Here is a 16,869-nt window from a genome sequence, read left to right as displayed (position 1 = left end):
TGATGATGCAGTGACAATGTGGGCGGGGCTATCAGGAGCGACGACGATGATGATGATGATGATGATGATGATGATGATGCAAACTGCGAGAAGACCGATTGCTGCTTTCTTTCTCAAGTGGCGCCAACCGGTGTTTCCTGAGTTGGGAATTCATAGCTGTGGGGGAAAGATGAACTGCAGGTAGGGCGACAACAATGTTGACAACACGGCCAGTATAGAAAAAAACCCAACTGAATTTCTAAGGTGATTAACGCTGGCTGATCCTGCGCTACGTGTTTAAATGCTTACCGCATTTGTGTTTTTTGCCAAGACTTAAAAGTGATTGCTTGCTTGTGCAAAAGTGATTCATACATTATGTAGGATCCATTGCACTGCTTTAAGTAGAGTTCCTGCAAGGCAAATAAAGTTGCCAGTGGGGGTAATTTAACTGCACAATCTATAATCTGGTCACTCATTTCAACATTGCTAAAATTTGTAAAAAAAAAAAAATAATTAAATAAAATAAATACATAAATTAAAGGCTCATTATCAAAACGTTATTATCTAAATAAAATGTAAAGATTTTTTGTTTGCTTGTTTGTGGGTCCAGAACTGTGTGCTGTAACCACTGGTCATCTGAGGAGAGGCTGGATAACAAAACCGTCATCATCACCGGAGCGAACACTGGCATCGGCAAGGAAACAGCCCGCGACCTGGCAGCGAGAGGTACTAGAATTCTGATTAGTGTTACAATTACAATTAGCTTTTGTTTGGACTTTGGTCTTTGTTTTGATTTTGTAGAATGCGTTTTTTAGTGTTTTTCCTCCATTTGCTCGCACATCTGTTCACTCTTTGGTTTCACCTGTCTTGTCTCGTCCAATCGGCTCTCTCCGTCCTCTCAGGTGTGAACATTTAAGTTTACTTATTAAATATGCATTGTTTACACCTAAAACATCTTCGTCTTTTGACCTTCTCCAAAAGCCTCAAGAGGGGCAGTATCACCCCTCAGTTTTTTTTAAAAATTCTTTTTAAGGCAGCCGGTCAACTCTGAGTACAATAAACCCCCTTCTCGTTTCCGGAGAATGATCTGATTAGAACCAAAAAGAGAGACCCCTAGGTGATATACGGTCCTCACTGGAATGTCTGCTATCTAACTAGCCTTTGGGTGTCTTCACTTTGAAGATTTAACAGCCTTCACATACTTTAATTTGATCACTTTCCACTCTCTTCATAGTTAAGTAATGCAAAATCGAAAATAGTCGAGAGTAAAATTGACCTCATTTGTATTACTTTTAGGACTGATATTACGATTACTTCTGTAACTTACGACTACTCGTCAAGTCAAATTTATTTGTGTACAGCCCTTAATCAAAGAAAAGTCTCGAAAAGCTTCTCATCAGTTTAAGAGGGTATGATGAGTCATTTTGTGCTGTCAAGATGGCATTTCATTCAAAGAGATTACGCTTAACATCTCCACCCCCCCCCAAAACAAAAACAACTTTGATTTGGTTCGTATTGATGAACTCACATCTTTTAAATCAAAATCGATTTTCCCATTCAAACCAGTTTGTGTTACACCCGGAAAAACCCACCACTGCTACCGCTGCACGTCAAAACTTTCTGTTATGTACTAAATATGGCATGTTCACCAATAACATTTTTCAACTTAGAAAACCATACAGTTAGTAAATATTTTTTTTAAATTTTGTTTACATTTTTTTACACTGCAATCATAATTGTAATCATTTACATGCAGTTACCGATTTCCATCGCCGCCAAATTATTAAATCTCTCAGCAAACACATTTCCATGTCACGCAATATTAGCAGCCCAGGCACTACTTGCGAGTTGTTGACAATTTTGATGACAATGGCAACTCCATTTAATTGATGAATTATCCCATTAAATAAAACAATTGCATTTAATTCCCATTTTTACAGTATTACTAACAACATAAAAATTGCAAATACTGTCATCTGTTTACCTTTTCAGCTCAAGTTCATCTCCCTGTTTTTTTTCTCCACATTGAACTTTCCCCACGTTCCCTGTGTGACTTCTACATTCCAGTCATGAATCAAAGAGCTGCAAAACGTAAGCAGACTTAAGGCTAAAAAGCGTGACCCTCATGCTCAGACCACCAAATAATCCTCGCCTCCATTAAAATTGTTTTCATGAACATATTTGCATTATTGTCTTTGCACCAAGAAAGAAAAGAACGTGAGGTGATATACGGTATAACCAAAGTGAGCATGCCACGGAAGACAGATGATGCGTCAAAAAGTGGGACAGAGGGAGCATTGTGAGGTGCTGCTCCCTTCCGGTGCCAGACGGCAAACAAAAGAAAAATGGGAGAATGAACCCAACACACACAAACTAGAGCGAGGTCTCTAAAATTGTGTTCACCCTTCTTGAAAGGCTCAGTAAACTTCTGCCCTCTCGTTTTCTAAACTACTATTCATTAATGCAAAGTTGCTCTCACACATTTGGACCGATTCCCCAAAATGAGCATTTCGGTTCCATTTATTTGATAGATGATTCACAACACAGCATGATGCATATCAACAGGACTACGCAAAAAAAAGGAAGCCGTGCCTCCCAAGGATGATTGTGTTTTCATGTAAATCATTGAATTTGATTGCATTCAAGTAGTTTTATTTGAAGTATTTCTAAGGATGCCTTTAAAAAAACGACGTAAAACAAAAGAGCCATAATCTGCATGTGACGTCAATTCAGCATCCTTTATTTGTGCGTCCCCTCTTAAAATGCAACAGGAAAATCGCACCGACTCATTAGTCTTTGAATATTGAGTCTTTGGTGCATTTAGCACATTGACAACAGCTTGTTGTCTGCTTTATTTTAATGAAGTGAACTTGGCCTTCGAGGCAATGTGGGTGTAACTGAGTTTTCCCACATGGGACCGGCAGGAGAAAAACAAAGACAGCCACTGAGTAATCACTCTCCCCTTTCATAATTGCTGGTCATTATACCTATCTGTGTGTGTGTGTGTGTGTAGTGTATTTTGTACTGTATGTGTGTTCCCCAAACAGCTCATTAAAGAGGAGACACCATCATTTGTGTCCCACGTGAATGACAATGAAGTCAAGCAAGTTCCAAATTTTTATGGGATGTCGAATTGTATGATGAGTCACTACTGTAATTAAACAGAAGTTAATTTAATATTCCAATCACATTTTGCACTGTTAGTTATGGAAGATTCATGGTATGTTCTATGATTATCATTGCATTTTAAAAAAATTTTTTTTAGGTGCACGCATCATCATGGCATGCAGGGACCTGGAAAGAGCAGAGGAGGCGAGATCGGAGATTGTGGAAGACACTGGTAATGAGAATGTGGTTGTCAGGAAACTGGATCTTTCTGACAGCAGGTCCATTCGAGCCTTTGCCGAGCTCATCAACAAAGGTTGGTTGAGTTGGCTTTCTATGACAAATTAAAAGTGTAACATTTTTGTGTTTGCTCCACGTTTCATGAACTGAACTCTCAAATATAAAATAGCAGGGTGAGGTAACTACTTTGTGCTACCTATTAAAAATACAATAAAATACAATACAACTTTAAAACGCAGTCATATGCCGTCGTAAGTGACTTGAGAAGGCACATGTTGACATTTGATGAGATCTGGCATCTTGCCTTCACGGATGAACCCCAATTTTAACCGTAACGGTTAACGAATCAGTCAATACGGCCCATGTCGGCAGTGTATCAACATTTTTTTCGTTACTTCACTTTTTGCCTCTGATGCCGTTCGAGCACGAAGAGATTTTGTGAAGTTGGACAATGGACCGGAGAGACATACTTTCACTTGTTAGCATAGCGCTAGCTAGCTGGTACGGCAGAAAACAGATCAGAGAGACAAACCATCACAGGTTAGCTTAGTGCTAGCTGGCTCGAAGAGCAGAAAATGGATCAGAGAGACAAATCTTCCCAGGTTAGCTTCGAGTTAGTTAGCTGGTTAGTTAGTTAGACAAACCATCTCTGGTTAGCTTAGCGATAGTAACTGCGTCATTGTACACATCATTAAGTTCTAAAAAAATAATTATAAATAGGAGGTTTTGTGAAGCGCTTTGTACAACATACTGTATTGTGTCAGACTCCTTAATAGGAGTAGCTGTTAAAAATCCCGAATGTTCAGCACAACAGATGAAAAATTGGAAAAAATAACCTTTCATCACCCTTTGATTGTGTGTTTATTTTTAGAAGAGAAAAAAGTCCACATTTTGATAAACAATGCAGGCATCATGATGTGTCCATACTCCAAGACAGCTGATGGCTTTGAAATGCAATTTGGAGTCAATCATTTGGGTGAGTCTGCAAATTTGTCAAGAAGTAGATAACATCGACCATGCAGAAAAATACTGCAGTCATTTTTTTGTCTCATTTTAAATATTTAAGGTTGTTATCTGATACGAGGAAACCAATTGAAAATACAAATATATAATGGACTCACGATTATTGTTGTTTTTGTGCGCATAACCTGGCCATATAGAATAGAGTGTATCATGGCACCACTCCAACATGATAATGTATTTGGTTGGTATTTTTAACTCAAGCTGATGGAAGCTAGAATATGCTGTGCTCCACAAGCCAGCCCACACACATATGTATATGCAAAGACACACATACATATCCAACCATCTTCTATACCGCTGAGCCACACCAGTTCGTCGTGGGTGAGCTGGAGCATATCCCAGCTGACTTTGAACAAGAGGTTCTGATTGCCGGTTAATCGCCATTTTTCACAGTCACGTTCACACTTACGGTCTATTTAAAGGCTTCTGAAGCATGTTTTTCTACTGTGGCATTTATGTATGTAGCACATGTACAATCAGGGATTTCCTTTGCGTACTTGCACTTCCATCATAAACAATAAGATAGGAAATCAAGAACAATGGTATAGAGGAAAAAAATATACATACCCTGAGGTGGGGTTTCTGTTCCATGCAAATAACAGTTTTGGCACACAGTAGTGGTGCGGTCAAAATGGCCTAAAATCGATACGCGCAATAGTGACTTAAAAGTGTTTTATTTAGGGAGTCAAAAGATTTTGCAACAGATTTGAATCTCATATAACAAATAAGAATAACCCACCTGAAAAGAGACGTTTCTAATAGTATGCCTTTTAATGTCGAATTTTGTTAAGGCAGTATTTGCGTTCGGGTTTTTCAGTTAAATGAGGAAATCTTTTATAATCCAAACCTGATATAACAGGTCACTTCCTGTTGACTTACCTGCTGCTGGACCTGATCAAGTTTTCCACTCCGGCTCGGATCGTTGTGGTGGCGTCGGTGGCTCACACCTGGACCGGCCTTCGACTGGATGACCTGAACAGTGACAGCGGCTATGACACCATGAAGGCCTACGGGCAGAGCAAACTGGCCAATGTCCTCTTTGCTCGAGCTCTTGCCAAAAAGCTAAAAGGTGAGGGTGTGGAAATCGAATGTACTTTTAAGTACATGCAAGACTGAGGAAAGACTATTTATACCAGAGGTGGGCAAACTTTTTGTTGGCGGGCCACAATGGGTTCTTAAATTTGACAGAGGGGCCGGACCAGTAGCAGATGGATGGAGTGTTTTGGTAACCTCACTTCATCTGAGAAAATAACTACATTTAATTTTAAATGAAAGTGCAAAAAAGCATGACAACAATATATATATATATATATGTCTTTGAAAAACAACAGTATTTAGAAAATAAAACATTAACAAGGTTTATTCATTTAATTTTTTTCAAGTTCGGCGGGCCGGATTAAAACGTTTAACAGGCCGCATGTGGCCCCCGGGCCGTAGTTTTCCCATGGCTGATTTATGCATACTTCATAATGTCTCTTGTGTTCTTTCTTCCGCTTGTCGCAGGAACAGGCGTAAGCGTGTTCTCTCTACACCCCGGTGTGGTGCAGTCGGACTTGTGGAGGCACCAGCACCAATGTATCCAAGTGGCTGTGAAGATCTTCAGGATCTTCACAAAGACGACAGTGGAGGGGGCTCAGACCACCATCTACTGCGCTGTGCAGCCTGGCCTGGAAAGCCAGAGCGGAGGCTACTTCAGGTACATTTCATGCGCGACTCCTCACCAGCAAACAGTCAAAATGATCACTATTTAGCTATCTCAAATGTAGCACATATGAGTGAATCCCGTTTTTGTGTGTGTGTGCGTGTGGTTTCAGTGACTGTGCACCTGCAAGATGCTCCAGAAGTGCCTCAAATGATGATTTGGCCCAGGAGCTTTGGGAGAGCAGCTGCAACATGCTTGGCATCACCTGGCAGTGAATAATAAATAAATAAATACATAATGCTAGGAAGGACTTTATATCATGTGGAGTGTGAAAAGGCATCATTCATGAAGCACTATTATGTGAGCGTTTTTGTTCGTGGCATTAACATTCCTGGACAGTTGTGTCTTCGCCAATTTATTTTATAAAAGATCACAAATATTCTAGTTTTGGTGTCCGTTTCTTTGTCTAAATAGCATGATGTAGAATGCAACGCAAACACTTGGCTAAAATGTGTCGCTGCTGAGTATTTATTGGGGTTAACAATGGATTGAGAATGGGGGGAAAAAATTCTAATCTAAATCACATGAAAGATTATTAACACGCGTGGAATGCGGTTCTGGCGAACTGAGTTGTCACGGTTGCGGGTGAGCGATTCTTTAAAATGAGCCAAATTTGGGTTACAATTACAGTACAACATAAATGACTACAAACAAATGATGGAAGATTCAAAGGAGTTGAATGAATGAATGAATGAATACTTGTTTGAACATGAAGAAGAAAAATAATAATAATTATTATTAATATTAATATCATTATCAATACTAGTAATATATGAATACTTTATAATTAATAAACTAATAATTACAACAACAATAAAAATTCCTAATTCACGTCTATTCCTCGTCTATGATAAATGTAATACTAATGTGGGGTTTCGGGTTAGGGGGCCTGCCAAGCTTTTTCCCTTTTCCCTAGGTTCCGGCTGTTTTCCGCCAGGCACGCCTCCGACCGGAGAGGGCGTCGGCTCCTGCGCACCTGCTGCCCATCATCAGCAATCACCGCGGGGGTTTAAAGCTCAGCGCTGCCAGGAGCCAGACGCCGGATTATTCCGTGACCTACCTCGGTACCCGGTCCACGTCGACGTTCGCCTCGTGCACGTCCGCGCTTTGTGTTATGCAACCCGAGTTAACCATTGTCTTTCCTCGCTCTCCCTCCAGCCGCCCAGCGCCAGCCCGAGCCCGATCCTCCGCCGCCAGCCGCCGAGCCCCGGAGCGTCGATCGCACCTCGTACGCCCGTACGCCGCCTGCCTGCCCTTCTCAGCCTCCGCCGGCTCGCCGCCGCCTTCGCCTCCACGCCGCTCTCCGCGCCCGCGTTCCTCCCGCCACAGCGCCGGTGCACACTCAGCGCGCCGTCTCCGCTGCACCTCCGCGAGCGCACATCTCGCCACCCCGGCGAGCACCCCGGCGCTGACTCGCCGCTCCTCCACCTGTCCTCCTGCCCTGCTACCGGCACCCGTTCCTCTCCCCCCGATCCCTTCAATAAATCCTCCTCAACCATCCTCGCTTGCTCTTGGGTCCAGTTTTCCTTTCTCACGGTTCCCTGAACCGTTACAGAATAATCCGGCCCCAATGGACCCAGCGAGCTCGGATTCCTTCCAAGAGGCCCTCTCCCACCAAGGCAGACAGCTGGGAAGACACGAGAGGATGATGCAGGAGTTCATGGACTCCGTCCAGGCTCTCCACCACCAACTCGCGCTCCTTTCGAAGCAGGTCAGCTCTCTTCCCTCTGCTTCCGGCCTCCCGGAGGGCACCTCCCCGGTCCCTTCTCCCCCTCCTCCGCCCGCCGTGTTCTCTTCGAGCGTCAGGGAACCCCATGTCCCCACTCCCGAGCCGTTTTCCGGTGATCTGGGCTCTTGTAGCCAGTTCATATTGAGCACCTCGTTGGTGTTCGATCTCCAACCCCAAAGTTACCCGACCGATCGAGCTCGCATCGCCTACATGGTGAACCTGCTCCGCGGCCGCGCCGCGAAATGGGCCACCGCCTTGTGGGAGGCATCGGCCCCGGCGATGGCCTCCTACTCCCACTTCTGCCAAGAGTTGCGGCGGGTATTCGACCATCCCGTCAAGGGACGCGAGGCCACCCGCCGATTGCTCGCACTCCGGCAGGGTTCCCGCTCCGCCGCCGACTTTTCGGTGGAGTTCCGCATTCTCGCCCACGAGTGCGGGTGGAACGAGCCCGCCCTTCGGGGAGTGTTCCTCAACGGGCTGACGGACCAGCTCAAGGATGAGCTGGCCGTTCGGGATGAGGCCGCCTCTCTCGAAGACCTCATTGCCCTGGCTATTAAGGTAGACAACCGGTTGCGGGAGCGGCAGTCCGAGCGGACGCGTAGGTCGCCCCGTCCGGCGGCACGCGCTCCCGCACCTCCCGTCGACTTCCCTCCGCGACTACCGGTTACGCCTCCCGTCGGACAGGAGGAGCCCATGCAGCTGGGGAGAACCCGCCTGGATCCTCAGGAACGCCAGAGGCGCCTCTCGAGCCAGCTATGCCTCTATTGTGGCAACCCCGGTCACTACATCGCCGCTTGCCACGTGAAGCCAAAAGAGGGGGGCTCGCCGCTGATCAGGAGTCCCGCGGCGAGCCATAACGTGTCAGCTACGGGCTCCTCTTCACGCATGTCCATCCCAGCCCGCCTCCTCTGGCAGACCCAATCCCTCTCGGTCGCCGTACTGGTGGACTCCGGCGCGGATGGGAACTTCCTGGACCTGGCTCTGGCTCGCCGGCTGGGTGTCCCCCTGGAGCCTCTCCCTTCCCCACGGCGCGTGGTGGCTCTGGATGGACGCCTCATCTCCCAGGTCTTCCATCAAACGGGACCCCTAACCCTTATTGTTTCCGGTAACCACCGGGAGACCATCCAGCTCCTCCTAATCCACTCGCCACAAGTCCCCCTGGTCCTGGGTTTCCCGTGGCTCCAGCTACACAACCCCGCGATAGACTGGAGGAGATGTGCAATCACCGGGTGGAGCGAGCTTTGCCACTCACAGTGCCTTCTGTCCGCCGACCCCGCTCCCCGATCGGTTCCTCGCTCCCCGGCTCCACCCGACCTGGCGTCCGTCCCCACGGACTACCATGACCTGGCCCAGGTTTTTTGCAAAGACCTCGCCCGCACCCTTCCTCCCCATCGGCCCTATGACTGCGCCATAGACCTCTTTCCCGGAGCTCCGCTGCCCAGCTCCCGGCTGTACAACATCTCCCGTCCCGAGAAGGAGGCCCTCGAGACCTACATCCGCGACTCCCTGGCGGCCGGTCTGATTCGGCCCTCTTCCTCGCCCCTGGGAGCGGGTTTCTTTTTTGTCAAGAAGAAAGACTCCTCCCTTCGCCCTTGCATTGACTTCAAGGCTCTCAACGGCATCACAGTCAAAAATAAGACCTCTCTGCCCCTCATAGACCCCTCGTTCGAGCCCCTCTGCGAAGCCCAAGTCTTCTCCAAGCTCGATCTCCGGAACGCCTACCATTTGGTCCGCATCCGCGAGGGCGATGAATGGAAGACGGCCTTCAATACCCCCCTTGGACATTTTGAGTATCTCGTCATGCCCTTCGGCCTCACCAACGCCCCCGCCGTTTTTCAAGCTCTCATGACCGACATTCTCCGGGATATGCTCAACCGTTTCGTCTTTATTTACCTGGATGACATCCTCATCTTCTCCCGATCCCTCGAGGACCACCGCCGCCACGTCCGATCAGTCCTCCAGCGCCTGCTGGAGAACCGCCTGTTCGTGAAACCGGAGAAATGCGAGTTCCACGTCCCATCGATACATTTCCTGGGCTACGTCATCGCCCGGGGTCAACTCCAGCCGGATCCCGCCAAGATCCAGGCGGTGGTGGAGTGGCCTACTCCCACTACTCGCAAGGAACTCCAACGCTTCCTGGGGTTCGCTAATTTCTACCGTCGATTCATCCGCAATTACAGCAAGGTTGCTAGTCCTCTCACGGCCCTCACCTCCACCCTCACCCCCTTTCAGTGGACTCCGGGAGCGGCTCAAGCTTTCGGGCATCTAAAGGAAGCCTTCACCAGCGCTCCGGTCCTCAGACACCCCGATCCCGCACTCCAGTTCGTGGTGGAGGTGGATGCTTCCGACACGGGGGCGGGAGCGGTGCTCTCCCAACGGGACCCCGACACCCAGAAGACTCATCCATGCGCCTTCTTCTCCCGACGCCTGTCCCCCGCCGAGAAGAACTATGACGTCGGCAATCGGGAGTTGCTGGCAGTCGTCTGGGCTCTCCAGGAGTGGCGGCACTGGCTGGAGGGCACCGCCGTCCCCTTCCTCGTCTGGACCGACCACAAAAATCTGGCCTACCTGCAGTCAGCCAAGCGGATGAACCCCCGTCAAGCCCGTTGGCACCTCTTCTTGAGCCGATTCAACTTCACCCTTTCCTTCCGTCCCGGGTCGAACAACGGCAAGGCGGACGCCCTCTCCCGGATGTTCGCTCCGCCTGCCAGTCCAGAGACCACACAGACCATTCTCCCGTCCTCCTGTCTCCTGGGGGCGGCCTCCTGGGAGATCGAGCGCACGGTTCGCGAGGCGCAGAAAACCCAACCCGATCCCCGACCTGACCCCTCGGACCTCCTCTTCGTCCCCGATGCCGCACGCTCCCAGGTCCTCCAGTGGGGGCACTCCTCCTCGCTCACCTGCCACCCTGGCGTCACGCGCACCCTTCGCTTCCTCCAAGCGCACTTCTGGTGGCACAGTATGACAAGAGACACGCGAGAATTCGTGCTGGCCTGCTCGGTTTGCGCCCGCGGAAAGGCCTCACACTCGGCTCCGGCCGGTCTTCTCCACCCTCTGCCTATCCCGAGCCGCCCCTGGTCCCACATCGCTGTGGACTTCGTCACGGGTCTTCCTTCGTCCAAAGGACACACAGTTATCCTCACCATTATCGACCGCTTCTCCAAGAGCGTCCACTTCGTTCCCCTTCCCAAGCTACCCACCGCCTTGGAGACAGCCACACTCCTGACCCAGCACGTTTTCCGGCTCCACGGCCTCCCGCAAGACATCGTCTCCGACCGGGGCCCCCAGTTCTCTTCCCAGGTCTGGAGGGAGTTCTGTAAGGCAGTGGGCGCCACAGCCAGCCTTTCCTCCGGTTACCACCCGCAGACCAACGGGCAGACCGAGCGGGCCAATCAACACCTGGAGGCAGCGCTGCGGTGCGTGGTGGCCCGGAACCCCGAGACATGGAGCGAGGCTCTCGCATGGATCGAGTACGCCCACAACTCCCTCTCCTGCGCCTCGACAGGTATGTCGCCGTTCATGGCCTGTCTTGGCTACCAACCTCCCCTTTTTACGGAGCAGGAGCGTGCAGTGGCGGTTCCCTCGGTGGAGGAACACATCAGTCGGGCCAAGGCCGTCTGGGCAGAGGTCAAGGCCTCCCTCACCCGCTCGGCGCAACGCAACAAGCGCCTGGCAGACCGTCGTCGAACCCCAGCTCCCGACTACCAGCCCGGTCAGCAGATCTGGCTCTCGACCCGCGACCTTCCCCTCCAGACCGATTCACGTAAGCTGTCTCCGCGCTACATTGGTCCCTTTCCCATCACCAAGATCATTAACCCCTGTTCTGTCAGACTAAAGCTCCCCGATTCCCTCAAGATCCACCCCACCTTCCACGTTTCTCTCCTCAAGCCGGTCTCTTCCAGCGTCCTAAGCCCTCCGACCATCTCCCCTCCACCCCCCCTGATGATCGACGACCACCCAGCCTTCACGGTCTCCAAAGTGTTGGACGTTAGACGTCGGGGGAGGGGGTTTCAGTTCCTCGTGGACTGGGAGGGGTACGGTCCGGAGGAACGTTCTTGGATCTCCCGCAAGCTCTTCATTGACGACTCCCCGATCCGGGAGTTTTACGCCACACACCCGGACAAACCAGGAAGGACGCCAGGAGGCGTCCGTTGAGGGGGGGGTACTGTGGGGTTTCGGGTTAGGGGGCCTGCCAAGCTTTTTCCCTTTTCCCTAGGTTCCGGCTGTTTTCCGCCAGGCACGCCTCCGACCGGAGAGGGCGTCGGCTCCTGCGCACCTGCTGCCCATCATCAGCAATCACCGCGGGGGTTTAAAGCTCAGCGCTGCCAGGAGCCAGACGCCGGATTATTCCGTGACCTACCTCGGTACCCGGTCCACGTCGACGTTCGCCTCGTGCACGTCCGCGCTTTGTGTTATGCAACCCGAGTTAACCATTGTCTTTCCTCGCTCTCCCTCCAGCCGCCCAGCGCCAGCCCGAGCCCGATCCTCCGCCGCCAGCCGCCGAGCCCCGGAGCGTCGATCGCACCTCGTACGCCCGTACGCCGCCTGCCTGCCCTTCTCAGCCTCCGCCGGCTCGCCGCCGCCTTCGCCTCCACGCCGCTCTCCGCGCCCGCGTTCCTCCCGCCACAGCGCCGGTGCACACTCAGCGCGCCGTCTCCGCTGCACCTCCGCGAGCGCACATCTCGCCACCCCGGCGAGCACCCCGGCGCTGACTCGCCGCTCCTCCACCTGTCCTCCTGCCCTGCTACCGGCACCCGTTCCTCTCCCCCCGATCCCTTCAATAAATCCTCCTCAACCATCCTCGCTTGCTCTTGGGTCCAGTTTTCCTTTCTCACGGTTCCCTGAACCGTTACAACTAATGATAAAAATAATAATGATGATTAACCACTACATATAGATAATAATAACTACTTAATTAACAGATATATACTGTCATTTTTAATCCACATAGACCAAATCCAAAACCCATCAAAAAAGCCCCCCCCAAAAAAAACAAGTACCAAACAAAAGTAAACATAATTATGTACAGCATATAATTTAAGTACAAACCTGCAACATTCTGAAACACCTCGTGACTCTTTCCCACTCCCGTTCTCTTTGTATCCCGTGCATATATAACGCTTGTATTTCTTTTTAAATTGATTTGTTTGTGCATTGAACCCTCGCATAGACTGCTCCATAATTTCACCCCACAATAAGAAATACAGAATCTCCTTGTGTTGAGCGGATGGCGTTAATTTTTAAATTGTATTTCCCTCATAATGTATCACCTCTTTCTCTCATTCTATGCATTTTATGAATGTGTATTGGTATGATATTAGTAAATAACGAGAGGCTAAAAAAACATGTATCCATCAGTTTATTCCCATTAAAGTTCGTCACCAGTTATTCAAAGGGCACACATAGACAAAAAAAAACAAAAAACAATCACACTCCCATTTCCACTTATGGACAATTTTGAGTCTTGGGTGAACCTAACATGCACCTTTCTTGAATGTTGGAACACATGCAAACTCCACGGAGAAATTAGCCAGCATATTAAAAGCCAAAAAGAAATAAAAAAATAACTCAGTAAGAAAATAAGAGAATTTCTTCAAAAGAAGAAAACGGATTTATTTAATTGAACTATGAAGGGTATTTGAATTCTTTCTGCTGACTCGGACAGTTAATTCGAGCGTTCTTTGAAACTCCCCCCAGCCGCTAGGTGGCAGTGTGAACAGAAATTCCCACTTAAAGTTCGAAACGAGAAAGAATTGTTGCGCATGCGTGTGTTAAGTCAACGTCAGCATTTCTAATACCCACCGAGATACGTGGCTACATTCCTCTTCACTCTCTTCTCATCAAAAACGATATCAGACTAGGTAAAAACGGCGACGCTTTTAATTTTGTACACTGGAAAGAAAGTAACAAAATGTGCTTTATTTTAGCTGTTTGTGTCTTATGTTAAAATGGCCAGGTTAAAGTCGAAGTCAGCATTTGATCGCGTTGTGTTCGTGTAACTCACATACGATTTCTTGTGACGCTTTCTTGTCTTCAGCTAACATGGATCAAGTCATGCAGTTTGTAGAGCCCAGTCGGCAATTCGTCAAAGACTCCATAAGGCTGGTAAAGAGATGCACAAAACCCGACAGAAAAGGTTTGTGCAGTCATTGGATCGTCGCTTAACTGAATTGTAGTCAGATGGGTACCACCCTAATTGTGAATATTCCTGCTTATCTTTTCCAGAATTCCAGAAAATTGCAATGGCAACAGCAATCGGATTCGCTATCATGGGTTTCATTGGGTTCTTCGTTAAACTGATCCACATCCCCATCAACAACATCATTGTGTAAGTTTACTGCTACAAATCGGTGTTTTAGGCTTCCATGTTGGCGAATCACCTAAAAAAATGTCTTGATCATAAACTGCCGTGCTTTTACTGCACAAAGCATAACAAATTATACTGTGTTACGCCAAAATCTCAAGCGACAGTGTAAAACAAAAAAATAAAAGTCGACATACTGCCATCTTGTGGAATAACATATGTTCGGCCTCTTATTGCGTCCCTGTAATAGTTGGACAGAGATGCAATATTTGTAATAAATACATAATTGTGGACAATTTAATCAAAAGTGTTGCTATACGCTGTTGGCATCAGCAGGTATTACTCTATTAATCTACAATCAGTTTACTGCTTTTGTTTCAGAGTAAAATCCTGCATTGCAACATGCAAGTTATAACAAAACAAATTCATGGTATGGCTTACATATCTAACTCGTGTTTTATAGCACTGTCCTCATTTTGTCTTGCAGTGGTGGTTAAACGCCCGGACCATGGACCTGAAGACAGCTGTGCAAAGTTGTGATGGGGGGGGGGTGAAGGGATGACATTTTTACATTCTGTTGACATTTCTTTCACTTTGTAAATAAAACAAATAAGAGATGCACGAAAACTATTTTTCTTTTTTTCCCCTCACTGTTACTGATATCTAATTGCAAATTCCCCATCATGGCTCATTAAGCTAAGTAAAAATAAAAATGAAAATAAACATGACATTTCCTAGTTAGAAAGTGTGAGTTGGTAATTGTTGATATGGGCCATGTATTTAGCTTGGCTCTCACTCATCACTGACCATATTAAGGATAAGCAGGAGTGGATAGATGGTTAGTGTTTCAATTGTAAGGGTATGAGGGTGACAGTTTTGATAACAGACATGACAAAGAGGAAATATAGTCAGCTCATGATGAAGAAAACAATCAGCCATTAATTTCCGATAACCTTATGTCAATTGAAAAAAATATCTCTTGAGAGCCTAACAAAATTGGTTAGTGCGGCAAAACCGACAACTTGTGTGCTCGATCCGCTTCCTGGCAAACTAATTAAAGAACTGTTTACAACCCTAGGACCGTCTGTTTTAAATATAATTAATCTATCACTTACCACGCACGGGTGTAGTACCAGCAGCTTTTAGGACCGCCGTTATCCGACCGTTACTTAAGCAACCAAACCTTGACCCAGAGAGTCTCAACAACTATAGGCCGGTTTCAAATCTTCCGTTTATTGCAAATATTCTTGAAAAAGTCGTAGCGCAACAACTTAATGAATATATGACTGCTAATAATCAATTTGAACCTTTCCAATCGGGTTTTAGAGCCGACCACTCTACTGAGACGGCCCTTGCTAAAGTTACTAATGATCTTCTCATAGCTTTGGACGCCGACACCTCATCAATATTACTCTTACTCGATCTTAGTGCCGCTTTTGATTCCGTTGATCATAACATATTATTAAAACGCCTTCAAATGTGTGTTGGCATTTCAGGTTCAGCGCTTTCTTGGTTTAATTCGTATCTGTCGGAGAGGACGCACCGTGTAATTCATGGCAATACGACTTCGGATCTTTGTAAGATCACATGTGGAGTTCCGCAGGGATCGGTACTTGGACCTCTATTGTTTAGCATCTATTATGCTACCGCTTGGTGATATTATACGGAAATATAACATTAGTTTTCACTGTTGTGCTGATGATACGCAATTATACATGCCGTTGGATATAACGAATCCGCGCGACTGCTATAAATTAGAGGCGTGCCTTGCCGAAATTAAACAATGGATGTCTTTTAATTTTTTGCGTCTTAACTCAGATAAAACCGAGATGCTCATCATTGGACCAGCGTGTCATCGGTACCTTTTCGAAGACACCACTCTGAATATCGATAAATGTAATATTACCCAAAAGGATTCAACAAAAAATCTCGGTGTTATATTTGACGCAACTATGTCATTTCAAATGCACATTAAAAATATTACTCGAACTGCGTTTTTTCATCTGCGTAACATTGCTAAAATTCGCCCAATTCTATCAACGTGTGACGCGGAAATCTTAATCCATGCGTTTGTTACGTCTCGCCTCGACTATTGTAACGCTTTGCTCTCGGGTCTCCCCATGTCTAGTATTAAAAGTCTGCAGTTAGTTCAAAATGCAGCAGCTAGACTCTTAACTAAGACGAGAAAGTTTGATCATATTACCCCGATATTAGCCAATTTGCATTGGCTTCCGGTCCACTTGAGATGTGATTTTAAAGTTCTGCTACTTACTTTTAAAATATTTCACGGCTTAGCACCTTCCTATCTCGTTGACCTCGTGGTACCATATGTTCCGTCCCGAAACCTTTGCTCACAAAATGCTGGTCTTTTAGTGATCTCGCGAGCCAAAAAGAAGTCCGCAGGTTCTAGAGCGTTCTCTATTCGGGCACCAATGCTTTGGAATGCACTACCCTCAGATATTAGAGGCGCCACTTCAGTAGAAATGTTCAAAACACTATTAAAGACGCATTTATACTCTTGTGCATTTAGTTGAAATATTTGTTGGCCTGTTTACTGCAGCTTTTTTTTTCTCTTTTGTTTTCTTTTCTGCCCCCTTTTCCCCCGGCTGGGGGATTAGGTGATGGTGACCTACTAGGAAGTTTAAGGCATTGACCAACTGGGCATGCACCTGTTCCAGTGATGTCGTCTTCCTGCAGCGCGACATTTGATCAATTTATTTATATACTTTAGCATCTAATTTAATTATTTGTTGGCCTGTTTACTGCCGGTTCATCTCTTTTCTGCCC

General features: G+C 47.3%; 3 protein-coding genes across 5 annotated transcripts; all 3 read left to right on the top strand.

The window, feature by feature from the left end:
* The first annotated feature begins 38 nt into the window (after positions 1-38).
* On the top strand, positions 39-6,433 carry LOC148318174 (retinol dehydrogenase 12). Of its 2 annotated transcripts, none has more exons than XM_088282821.1 (7): positions 39-180; positions 590-705; positions 3,245-3,400; positions 4,196-4,300; positions 5,207-5,416; positions 5,851-6,043; positions 6,162-6,433. In XM_088282821.1, exons 1-7 carry the CDS (start codon positions 47-49, stop codon positions 6,262-6,264), a joined length of 1,017 nt encoding a protein of 338 aa, XP_088138947.1. In that variant the 5' UTR covers positions 39-46; the 3' UTR covers positions 6,265-6,433. The 2 variants fall into 2 exon arrangements, with proteins under 2 accessions (XP_088138947.1, XP_088138948.1); XM_088282822.1 differs by having other exon boundaries at positions 119-243.
* A 31-nt stretch (positions 6,434-6,464) lies between these two features.
* On the top strand, positions 6,465-12,976 carry LOC148318173 (uncharacterized). Its single transcript, XM_088283570.1, has 6 exons — positions 6,465-6,469; positions 6,934-7,113; positions 7,208-7,585; positions 11,963-12,142; positions 12,237-12,593; positions 12,949-12,976. The coding sequence occupies exons 1-6, from the start codon at positions 6,465-6,467 to the stop codon at positions 12,974-12,976; spliced, it is 1,128 nt and encodes a 375-aa protein (XP_088139696.1).
* Positions 12,977-13,477: 501 nt separating this feature from the next.
* On the top strand, positions 13,478-14,713 carry sec61g (SEC61 translocon subunit gamma). 2 transcript variants are annotated; one of them, XM_088283266.1, is made up of 4 exons: positions 13,479-13,639; positions 13,816-13,914; positions 14,004-14,106; positions 14,570-14,713. In XM_088283266.1, the coding sequence occupies exons 2-4, from the start codon at positions 13,821-13,823 to the stop codon at positions 14,577-14,579; spliced, it is 207 nt and encodes a 68-aa protein (XP_088139392.1). In that variant the 5' UTR covers positions 13,479-13,639; positions 13,816-13,820; the 3' UTR covers positions 14,580-14,713. The 2 variants fall into 2 exon arrangements, with proteins under 2 accessions (XP_088139393.1, XP_088139392.1); XM_088283267.1 differs by lacking the exon at positions 14,570-14,713 and having other exon boundaries at positions 13,478-13,639; positions 14,004-14,110.
* The last annotated feature ends 2,156 nt before the right edge of the window (positions 14,714-16,869 follow it).

Source organism: Idiotropiscis lumnitzeri, chromosome 19 (genome assembly GCF_059441095.1).
Source record: "Idiotropiscis lumnitzeri isolate Australia: NSW breed Sydney's pygmy pipehorse chromosome 19, RoL_Ilum_1.0, whole genome shotgun sequence".
NCBI lineage: Eukaryota > Metazoa > Chordata > Actinopteri > Syngnathiformes > Syngnathidae > Idiotropiscis > Idiotropiscis lumnitzeri.
This window is presented reverse-complemented; position numbering and strand designations above follow the sequence as displayed.